Consider the following 12440-nt stretch of genomic DNA (forward strand, 5'->3'; position numbering starts at 1 on the left):
GTTACTCTTTCACATACAAGATATTTAAGACAAGCTAATCCATTTCTGACCAACTGTGAGAAAGCACCCAGATCAGTCTGCCAAAGTTCCAGACCTGCATATCCAAGGAAAATTGCTAACATCTACTCATTTAATTTGTCATTCTCGCCGAACGATTATAGCACTCAATGTCACCTTCATATTACAAATCCTAGAAAAATTTCTTCTGAATCTTCTCCAATCAATTTATGGCATGCATTCACCTTCTCCCAAGACAGGCTAATTTCCACCTAGACTTACCTCCACAAAAGCAGGACAATGATTGGGTAAAACAAACCAATTAAGATTTTTTGAACGGCAGATCTAATTAAAGCCTCTCTATGAACAAAGCTTTGTACCATTTGACAACTCTCCCCTACCCACCAACCTGCAAAGTTTTCTCGCCCATTTATAGAGTCAACCAATTTTAGTGGTTTCAATACCACTAACACACAAGAAGCACTTCAATCAGAAATCTTTCTGATTTAGTTATAAAGTAGTTTTAATGGCATAAAAATCATTAGTTATCAATAAAATAGGTCAGCTAGTCAGCAATTGATGTGAACTCACCCAATCGACGTCGCAGGTTTTGTTTCTGGCGGGCCAACCGCTCCCTTGAATTCTTGCTATTGTCCGTAGGAATATCATACTCCTGAAGAAAGACAATACAAAGCATTAGGTAATGCACATGTATCTTACTTCCAAAAAACAACAAACAAGCAAAATTCAAAAAAAAAATAGCAAAAAGAAATCACTAGATCAAGGAAAACAGGGCACACATTCTAAAATTCAAGACATTGGCGGTCAATTTGTGCATTTGTCTTCAACGAAATGCAAATATTATGTTGGATCATTAAAAAATGACTTGCTACCTCGAAATGCACTAAGAAATGACCTTCATCCAACTATTTGTAAACCCAGCAGATGTACATTAACTTACTTTTAGGGATTTTTAACTATTAGGACAGCGGAACTCACTACCAGCCACGTGAAATAACATACCTTCCTTGACTCTAGGAATTCAAACCAAATACCCTCTTTTTAACAATTTGTTGTAGCACTTCACCATGAACAATACACTCACTTGCCTTTCCCATTACATGTATCTTGCTCTAATTGTGTCATATCCTGTCAGTTGAGTAATTCTATCAGGTTTCGGAACCCATCTCTATCAATCTTGTAGAATACCTTGAACCTCAATTCACAAAGAGACCCTCATGCACCACATGAACATGATAATTGCCAGGTGCTACAAGCTTGGTAGTTGTAGATAGTTAGGAAAGCAACATTTAAGAATATTATTGCAACATGCTTCACGCTTGATATCTTGTAGATACTTGGAAGGAGAACACTCCAGGATATCATTGCCACGTGACTTAAGAGCCTGTTTGGTCAAGCGGTTGGGAGGCCAAAAGCACTTTTTTGGAGAAAAAACACTTTTTTCGAAAATTGAGGTGAGTCTCCAACCATTAAAACTGCTTCTAAAAGAAGTACTAGTTTTTCTGTGGTTGGTTAGAAGCTAAAATCAGTATCCCGAGGCGTTGGAAATCCAAACCGGCTTAGAGAATCACTCTCGCTATTTAGCTTTTTTTAGACTAGTTTGCTGATTCTGCTTCTTAGAAAAAGCAGATAATTATATTTTTCAAGACACAAATATCCCTGCCATTATCACATATTTACCAATATACCCCTCACTAATTAATTAGCATGTCTTGTAAGTTTGTTAAGTTTCATTTAAGGATTTTATTCTACCTTTTAACCAATATAATTTTCTTTGTTTTATTTTACGTTTTATATATTATTATTATTTATTATCACAAGTATGAGAGTGTGCTTACATTTGGACATTAGATTAAGAAAAGAAAATTTGCTTATAAGTTTCTACTAGGTAAACATTGAAAATGCAAGTGGACCAAATGTAATGGGGAACAAGTAAGCACACTTTGAAACTAAAAAATAATCTCAAACGGCACTATTTTTGTCATTGTGAAAATTTGTAATATGTACTTTTTAATTAAATAAAAACTTGATTAAAGTCATTCATAATAGATATTTTAAAAAATTCTCTTTATAAAAAAAAATTAATAGTAAAGGTACATTGATACCTGTATTTTTTAGTAATTACTCTCAAAAGTATTTTTTAAAAAGATTAGTCAAACACAATTTGCTTATCAAGAGCATTCAAAATACACTTTTCAAATGAATTAGCCAAACAAAAGTTTTTTTTTAATCTATTTTTTAATGATAAGGGAAACCCGCAGCCGCTACCCTTTGGGTGCGCACAGATTACAACTCCTACTTCTATACAATAGCTCGCAAACCATACAGGAGAAGTAACCACACTATGCAAACCCGGTGCGACGAACTCGACCCAGAAGGCAAACCCCTTGCTTTTGCTAGCAAAGGGTTTCAAACTTGAGACCTCCAACATGGAAGTCCCAAGCCCAAACCACTGGGCCACCCCAAAGGGTCATAAATTATTTTTTTCAAAAGTACTTTTCTAAAAAGTTATTCAATTAGATTTTCTTCTCAAAATAAGTAGTTTTTAGCCGTTTGGACAAACATGCTCTAACGCTTCCAAAAACATAGCATGTTTCCATTGTCTACTTTTATTTAACTTTTACCCTTCTTTCATTCCAAAACCGGTCCATAAGGTAACATGACTGTAGTGGGCCTCCATCCCCCTCCTTGGGTATTATATGTACCTGCAATCATTGTCCACTATAAAGCTTCTACCACATTGAGAACCTCCAAAGCCACTTTTAAAAGAGTGCTTTATTGAAAAGACTCAAAATCCCACACCCTTCATTGAGAATCTCCAAAGCCACTTTTAAAAGAGTGCTTTATTGAAAAGACTCAAAATCCCACACCCTTCACACCTCATTGGGAAGTGAACATCTTCCACTGACCAAATGAAAATTTTGTACATCATCTCTCAACTGTAAGGCAACATTAACTCAAGCGTACATAAGTGACATGTAATATGCTCAATGGTATGTTCTTTATCCACTAACTTGACCCTAGTATCTTCACAAAGTCTTGAGTTACCCGGTCCCAAACTGTGCATTTCCCTAAGTGAGACCATTCCTTTCGTGTAACACAGGTTGAAAAGGTAGATTAGCCCCTAATTTCACACTTTTTGACTTTAAGCTACTTGTGTCTATTCTTAATTGGTCCAATGGCCTCACCAAGAACTTTTGGAGGATCCAGCGCTTTTATTAGATATCTAGGAATCCTAGTAACAGAATTAGGATCTTGTTTTATGCACTTAGTTACAACATAGCCTTTTGTGCAGGTTACATCTCCTTTATCATTTCAAGCCCATGGACCTTGTCACTTCATTGTGTTTTTACTTCGAAAAAACACCACTTTGCATAAAATGCAAGCATAAAGAACTCACTAGAACTTATGTTTAGATAAGGTCTGCATTCTAAGACTTGTTAATCACAAGATACGAGCCGACCTTGAAAGAACTTTTTATAAATTCATTAAGATGCACCATTAAGATGATGTGGCACAATATCATCTTCAATCTAGTAATTGCATAAATAAGCTTTCAATTGAATCATGGGTTAAACTTTAAGCTTGTCTAATTTTTGTATTTTCATTCTATCCTCATTACCGAGTTTAGTAATATGTAAGCACAAATACCATTTTTCATAGAATTGAGTAGGGTGCTAGTGCTACAAGCTTCAAGCACTCATCACAAGACAACCAAAATAAATAGAGAAAATACTTGTTTCTTAATGTTGCATCGACAAACTCCAAGAATAAACAGCAATAGTATCCAAAAGAAAAGGCTCAAATAACTATAAGCAACACTTTATGTAAACAGCTTTTCCAAATGCATTCACACTGAGGAAGCATCAGAGGGTTTACAAGGTCAAAAGGAAAAATAAAGGTACCTGTCCTGCCGATGCCAATAGAGCCCCAAACTCAAGTACTTTGTTCAAGTCAAAACTGCATAATATACAAAACTCAGTGACCTAATAATGCAAGAATCCATCCCTTTCTCAGCCTATAGGCTATGACAAGTGTAGTGACCATACAAGAATACCAGTGAACTACCTAAAAAGAGCAATTGAATATTACGTCTACGCAGCCAATAGCTTCAAAAGAAAGAAAAACACAGTATATGACATCGTATCAAGAATGGTGAATACAGAATGTGCAACCTTCTGAAAGAGGTCCCTCCTATTTCAGGATAACATTTAGGCCAAGCTACCAATTCTTCAACATTGCCTGAGATTCCTTCTTCAGACATTTTCACCTCTACAGATGAACAGTGTTCAGCCAGAGTCGTATGTTTAACATTCTCAGCAATTGATCCAATGGCATGAGCAGCAGCAACTCTGGTGTCCCATTTTTTACTCCTAAGATATTGTGTAACCTACATTCAGAAGGGAATTGTTGTAGCCACTCAATATTATACAAGAATCTTACATCCAATATCAAGAGCAATTTTTTCCTTAACAAATAGAATAATCTAAGAAGACGAGAAAGAACATATCCAATCTGAATCAACAAACAACAGTTAGCCCGTCCAGATAAATGAAAAGTTTTGCAAAGGAAGTAGCTCGTAATTTACAGGCCAAAACTAGGGCAGAAGACACTTGACAACCAAAGAAGATACATAAAAGTCATTTTTAATCAAAATCCCTAATTGATAAATGGCTCTAGTTACAAGAGTAGAAGTCAGTTTTGGCCCCAAGATATCAATTTTTGTCTCCAAGTCTTTTTTCCTTGGTCTTTTAGAGTATTGTGTACCACAAACATCAGTGGACCTAGCCATAAAAGGTGGTTTATAAAGGAATTAAAATGTTGTGAGTTAATTGTTTAGTGGGTCATTTGCCAATACAGTGATTCCTCCTCTCTCTTGCAATCATTGTTTCCCTCCCTCTACTATTAAGATTCTATTTTTTGTTTTGTCTACACTTCTCCTGCTCCACTATACTCTGCTCTCAATCTTCTTCCTCCTATTCTATTGTTGCAATCTTTTTTTGTTTTTACTGCTGTTCTACTGAAGAATGAGCAACCCAAGGACTCACTGTTGAGCAATAACCATCTCAAAAGCCCACTACTGTTTTCTAGATATTTCCAAATTTTATCCCACTATAGTTCCTACTGTGTTGTCATCCTTTTGAAAAAAACTGAGCAGTAAGCTCAAGCCCAACAGCATTTGATAGGGGAGACGAGGAAAAAAGAAGAGAAATATCATTTCTATTACATGACCCAGCCATTAAAACATCTATTAATGGTTTTAGGTTTTGTCTAGTGTTGTATCTTCAGTTTCAGTATTGCTTTCAAGTCAAGTTTAATTTGCAATGATTTACATTTATAACATTATATACAAATAAAAAAAAATATTCACAATTAATTATTCAGAGATTATTAACTGGGTACTTTCTGAATGTTCCCTAATTTATTTTTAGGTTAGAACTGTTTGGGTAGGAAGGAGAAGATAATTTTTGTGTTCTGAAATAATTTCCCTAACAGGTGTAGGACAGCTCTTTTAAGTCCAAACACACACTTGCAATTTTCTAGATTCAATATACTTACAATACCAGAATCATATATTCTACCTAGGTGGCTTCTTTAGACTTGTACAACCTCACACTAGGAGGTTATACCTAGGGCATTCTAGGTGGAATTCTAATATTGTCTCCTCTTTAGATACTACTCACTAGGCTGCAGTACAGAGCTCTATTTATTTCTTCTATGCATTTTAGTGATATTAATCGTCACCTATCCACTGGCTACCCTACAGGCCTCAACGACCAAGTGTTTTTCTAAAGGTTTCACTTCAGAAAATTGTATAAATCTAGTCATCAGCTGATTATTGTCCCACTACTCATATTGTTGGGTTCCACATTTTGGATCTAGAGTTCTCCTTTCTTATTCTACATCACCTTTCACTACTTTCTATTGTGTCAAGTTGATGCATAAACAGTTCAATATCCAAGATCTGCTATAAAAACAAAGACCCAAACTGCTAAAACATCCGTTTATCTACAATAATGCTGATTGACATGATATTCACAACCACACAAATCTTCTCTCTTACATCACCTAATGGTTATACAATATCAATTACTACAGAAGCATTCTTCTGCCTTTTAAGCGGGTTTTATGCTCATCTGTCCACTGAAATGGTAATATTTTGGAAAGCAAGCTGCAATTTGAGCAGCAAAGTACTCATTTAATTAACCACACCTATCACAATGTGATGTCCTGTGGAATTGCTTCCTTAAGAAATAAATATATTGCTGAAATAAGTTTCCTCGCTTTCTAAAACTATGGAATACTGCTAAACTATAGAAAAGATTTAAAACGTAAAAATTCCATAGATTTACTGCACATAACTCCGGAAAATAAGGACTTTTTTTTGAGAACTTCTACCTTCAAATAGATAAATGTTACCACTTCCGACTCCAACACACATAACCAGTGCACAGACACAACACAGAGAAAAGAACTGCAAATTTTGATATAGCTAGAGAAAAACTGCACATAGAGACATACCTTACTCAACAACGAGTTCAGGTCCTGAGGATGTGATTTGGCTATTTCACCAATCTGCCTAGCTGCTGTCAATCTTGTTGCTTGAGTGGAGCCAGCTTAATTTTGGTTTAAGTTAACATCAACTCGCCAACATGACTAAAAGCAAGAATACAAAACTACAAGCAGAAAGAATAGGTTTCACCAGCTCATTCAATTTTGTTTAGCAAATTACAGTATTGGAGGCAAAAAATATGCATACAGGCTAAAAATATATCCCAGCAAACGAAAAGTATCCTGTTAAGCTGTCAAATCCTGTGTATATTGTGAAGCATGGTAAATAAATGCAAAGGATACTGTCTAATAAAGTAAGCAGGCGATTAAGCCGTGACGATTGCTGCTGAGCCATACTTCCCCTGTTGTGCCCTACTCTTCTTCAGTTCTCAATTACGAGAAGACTGTCAGCCACCATCACCACACATCGTTCCCTGTCAATTCTCAGATTCCCTTCACACAATTGCACGTGTCACTCATGCAACAATCATACTCCCCTACAAACACCTTTAACATCATTAATTCACGATTCAATTCTCCATATACTCGCAACAACATCAAAATACCACCAAAAAAATAAAAAAGTTAAATTTTCCACAACCATTCGTAAGATGAACATGCAAAATCATATTAGGATATTCATTTCACAGAAAACTCAATACATATAGAATTGAAGAATGCTACTGATCCAATTTTCGTATAAACAAAAATTAATGCAGCATACATAGAGAAATGTACCTGGTAAAGGATCTTCTACAGTGACCGTCTGCTTGCTACTTCTTCTTCTTCTTGTGGATTAGGTTGTGGTAGAAGTGAGAAGAACGAGGGTTTCGATTTATGATAACAGAGGGGAAGGCGAAGGCATCTTTTTCTTTTTATAAAAGAAAAGAAAAGAAAAAGAAATTTTCTGCGATTCTGATGTTTTGACCCGACCCGTGTTATGATCTACTACCAAATTCCCGAATTTCAAGATCCGCATACGGCGTGGCAACTGCTAGTGATTTAGTCTTTGGGCCTAGTGGACTTGGGTGGCTGGCCCGAACGCCACCCGAACAGTGATACACTTCTAACTTGGAAAAATTATTAAACAAATACTTTTTAATAAATAATTACTGATTTTAATGATACTTTTTATTTATTATCATTTATAGTAATATTATAATATATCTATTATGTATTAAAAGTGAATTATGCATGAATTATAAATATATTATAAGTGTTTTAAAATATATTATACTTGTTTGGTAAGAAATTGACAAAATATATTATAAGTATATTAAATTATGTGATAAATAAATTATTCATGAATAAAATTTGTATTATATGAGTTTTATAAATTATTCTAAATAATATGTATTAAAATTATATTATAAGTGTTCAGTGAAAAAAAATATTATTATTATAAATAATAAATATTTTCTTAATATAGTGCTTATGTAAATTTCCCTTTCTAACTTTTTGGTATCTTCTTCATTTTATGGCCCATTACTTATGCTATCTCAATGGGGTCATTTGGTAGGATGTGTAATACTGAATATGATGTATAAGTAATATTGGTATTAGTAATATAAATATTAATTATATTTACATTAGTTATATAAAAATTATGTTTTATATAATATTTGATTTGATGTATTATAAATATCATATATTGAGTAAGTTAAAAAAAATAAAAATATATTTGTACAAATATGGTGAAAAAGAAGTGGCAAAAGTTTTTATGAGAAATTGTATATTTAATCATTTTAATGCATGCATTAAAATATTTCGTATTACTAATAGTATGATTTCTCATGTATTAATTATACATAACTTTATTGGTGTACACGAAATTTTCCGCAAGCATTGTCACATTTTAAATTGAAAATAAATAAATAAAACACTATAATGTTATATTGAAAATCGAACACAACATAAATAATATATATATATATATATATATATATATATATATATATATATATATATATATATATATATTATATATACTATTTAGAAGTGTGAATTTTAAATATTAGTATCAACATGTTAGCTTAATGATATAAAATTCATATTTATGGATATTTTGATCTTTTCGGGTTTAATAAAACGTGTCTCACCCTAAAAGCTCAACTGCCACCGCATCAAAAGCTCAACAGCCACCTAGAGTTCTTTTTCACCTCATTGTTTCTATCGCATTTTTCCATCTTCTCACTTTTTTCGAGCACAATAATTCATTGCGAATTTTTTTAAGACATACACATTCAAGAGTTTTTATTTTTTTTTCGGTTCTAATTTTAAAGAAAAAAGTGGAGGGTGATGATTTTCTCTTCTCTATTGGGTATTGTAGTAAAGTAGTAATACTTCTGTCTTATTTGCCTACGTTTTTTTTATTTTGGGAGAAAAGATACATAGATGTATGCTTGAGAGACAATAACTTTTCATTTGGGTGTGTTTGAAAAGGAGAAAAATGTTTTCGATGAAAAAAAAAAGTGGTTGTCAATGTTCCATTGTAAAGAAGTATTTTTCACTTTTATTGTGTTGCTGCTTCTCTCTGCACACTTCATCCAAAAAAAACGCTTGTTGATTTTGAGTAATTCAGACATTGCGGACTCAAGTATAGTTTTTACTTGAAGTTTGAAATTTAGGCAAAAATATTCTCTAATATCACTGATTGGTACGACCTATCTTTTTCCATCTTTGTTATGCTGCTCCTCAATTTTTTTCCTGCAATTTCCTTCGTTAAACTTCATCTACATCTTTCTCATATATATAGATTCTCCAGCTAACATTTTCTCGGAGCTATATTATGTCCACGAAGACAAATTTAAAAACTCAAGCCTACAAAAAAGCAGAATCTAGAAGATTGGAAGGTAATCTTGTCAGAAAGCCAAGAGAAGGTTTGGAGCTAAAAATTTTAGTAGGTAAATGTCCATTTGAGTAATTTGATTTTTCGTTTTGTTTTAGCTCTCATTTTTTTTTAGCAATACTTAACTTATGAAGTAAATTGTCAACCCAGTCTAATATGACTCTTGTTTTGTCGTTGAAAAGACGATTTAAAATTGATCTAGAAAAAAATAATTTAAAAGGAGTCGTCACTTAATTTTTTAAAGAAATTAAGAAAATTTTAATTTAAAAGACTTTAACAGATCAAGTCTTAAAAATTTGGAGAAAACTGAGTTAGAGGTTCCTATTGCTATTTTAAGAAGGTTTTAGCACATAAATAACCGCTAACATGTGGTTATCCAACGAGTTAAATCATTTGGCTAAAAGTAATTTAAAGGAAAAACATAAGTTCATTTGAAAAATTAATTATTTGAAAACACTTTGAAATAATTTGGAAGGGAGACTTTTGGTCAAAATGACTAAATAAAAGACATCATTTCAGTAAAATTATTTTAAAAGGATAAATTAGTCACATAAAAAATAATTTTTCTTTTGGGGAAATTCAACAAATTAAACCAAACTACAATTAATATCTAAACAAATATAAATAACGTAAATAATTAAATTATTTCAATTCAAATCAAATATAAATAAATAAAATATAACTAACAAATGAAGATTTGGCCTAACACTTAGTTTCTATATGTCTGAACTAAGTTATTGTCACCTGCATTTTGGGCCTTTGTCCCGATTTTAATGTATATCATTGTTGTATATACACTATATATTAGTGTATACAACCACCTTTTTCCCTATATATATGACATACATGGACTGTATATCAGTCTGTTTTCACATCAGCACTTATAATATCAACTTTCGGGAACTGTTTATTCGCTTCTGTTGAACTTTTACGAGGCAGATTCGAAGGAAAAGAGATTGGGCCTCTTTCGCCCAAAAACCAAAAATGAAAAAGGAGGTAAGAGTCCGTCGTGAACTCAAGACAAATTTCACAACAAATAAAAAGGAAATTAAATTAGTAAACGAACTAAGAAAAGGCTAATTTAACACATTCATCAAGGCTCAAATAAAAGGCACTTAAGCATTTTTGTTTAAATCAGATTGCTATCGACATTTACACGTCAAAGACTTAAAATCAATCATAATTCTTCAAAAAGCAATGTATCTAAAGACAATAGATCATAATAGTTCTAAATAAATTAAAATTAAATTTAGCCATATATATAGTATTAAGGGATCATTACATGCATAATTTCAAAATGCAGATATGGAGATAAACATTGTATCAACCTACTCTACTAACATGCTAGAGATTTTCACAGATAAAGAAATTATGAGTTTGGATTTTGGGAATGAATGATTTTGGACCTTAATTTTAAAAAAATTCTTCAACAATTTTGAATTTCTTAAATTGTGAATTGTAGGCTGTTTTGAACTCCGGTTTTGAAATGGTTTTCTCTAATGGATTCTAATGTCTTGAGGATCATTTTCATTCAGAAATTTCAGGATTTAAACTCCATTTTCGAAACCAATTTGGTTAGCCGTTTTGACCATTTTGCCCAAACTTCATGATTTTAGTGTCATTAGTTTCGTAATTTGATTGTAAATCATTATTTGATTAGATTCTTACGATTCAGAACCTCGACGAAAGGGCAAGACTCAAGTTTCGAAGTAGTCGAGAGCGATATTAGGGCAACCGAAACTCTAAACCTTCGTAAACTTTATAGAATTTTGTATTCCTGTTACATGCTATGTGAATTGATGTGCAGTTTAATTTGGATTTGATTTTGAATTATGAATACACCTAAGGTTGATTAGAGGCGTTATAAAAAGGAATTTGATCTAGTGAATTGATGTATTTGAGTTAATTGACATTGTTGACTCGTTGTGGAGATTACATTGTGATATTCTTGACATGAATTGCATATGGTATTGGATTGCATTACATTCCCATTTATTGCATGAGCATTTCATATGCATTTGGGTTGATTCTTATCATTAAAGTCCAAATTGATGATTACGCCGATGTGAAATGGTTCCGTCTAAGTTATGATGGAAGAGAAAATAAAGAGGATTCGAAGGACGTGCCACCCGCCGTGATTGTTACTTTATTGCATTCGAAGGACGTGTCACACACCGTGGTTGTTATTTTATAATATTCGAGGGACGTGCCACGCGTCGTTGTTGATACCAAACGATAATCAAGGGTCGTGCCACACGCCTTGGTGGATGCATGGACATACATGCATCATTTCATTGGGCACTCACTGCATTGCATTGCATCTGTTTGATTATCCAAGTTTTTGTCCATTGTATGTGTAATTTTGATCGATATACATGCAATATTATGGATACCTATCTGGCCTATCTAAATTCTTGAGATGCACTTTAATTTGGCTTGCGTGCTACATGAGTTATATTTACTATTAGACTAAGTTATTTTGCTTGTAGGTTGTAGTTATGGAAGTTCGAATGGCATGTGAGGAGTACTTGTTTCTATTTAGCCTTATTTGTGTCTAGTGTCTTATTTGCTTAGTATAGTGTTATTTGGTATTTACCCCTTGCTATCTACACTTGTGTAGGTTTTGAACCTGAAAATTAATATAGTTTCCCTTTTCCTTCATCCATGGCTATTCGAGGATACTTGATAGGTATATGTCGACGCTGATGATCCTTTTTTTTTATTATTTTTATTATGCTTTGTTTTGTTTGAGAAACAAAAGCTTCGAGACTTGTATTTACCTTCCATTTTTATTGTATTAAAGGCTAGTACATGTGACAATCAATTATTTGAGATATTGTAGTTGACTAAGACTTCTGCTTTCACATACTTATCCATCTATTTGGATTGATTTTCGATTATTTCGGCATTTGTTTGGGTTTGGCGTATCTCAGTGGGTTGATATGAGTGTCATCACACCCGGGTTCAGATAGTGACAATTTTTATATATCAATCAAAATGTAGATAATTTTAATAACAAAAT

At 33.0% G+C, this 12440-nt stretch overlaps 1 protein-coding gene across 3 annotated transcripts in view; it reads right to left on the bottom strand.

Annotated features, from left to right (window-relative positions):
- The window catches only part of LOC129889503 (TATA-binding protein-associated factor BTAF1), a 34917-nt gene extending 27491 nt beyond the window's left edge, over positions 1-7426 (bottom strand). The window contains exons 1-6 of one of the 3 annotated variants that reach the window (XM_055964815.1): positions 7309-7426; positions 6874-7067; positions 6541-6635; positions 4194-4408; positions 3924-3978; positions 589-670 (exon numbers count right to left, since the gene is read on the bottom strand). In XM_055964815.1, coding sequence (XP_055820790.1) covers positions 589-670; positions 3924-3978; positions 4194-4408; positions 6541-6635; positions 6874-6925 — 499 coding nt within the window. In that variant the 5' untranslated portion in view covers positions 6926-7067; positions 7309-7426. Of the gene's footprint in view, positions 1-588; positions 671-3923; positions 3979-4193; positions 4409-6540; positions 6636-6873; positions 7078-7308 lie in introns of those variants that run through there. The other 2 variants (XM_055964816.1, XM_055964817.1) reach the window with 2 other exon arrangements.
- Positions 7427-12440: the final 5014 nt, after the last annotated feature.

Source organism: Solanum dulcamara, chromosome 5 (assembly GCF_947179165.1).
Source record: "Solanum dulcamara chromosome 5, daSolDulc1.2, whole genome shotgun sequence".
Taxonomy (NCBI): domain Eukaryota; kingdom Viridiplantae; phylum Streptophyta; class Magnoliopsida; order Solanales; family Solanaceae; genus Solanum; species Solanum dulcamara.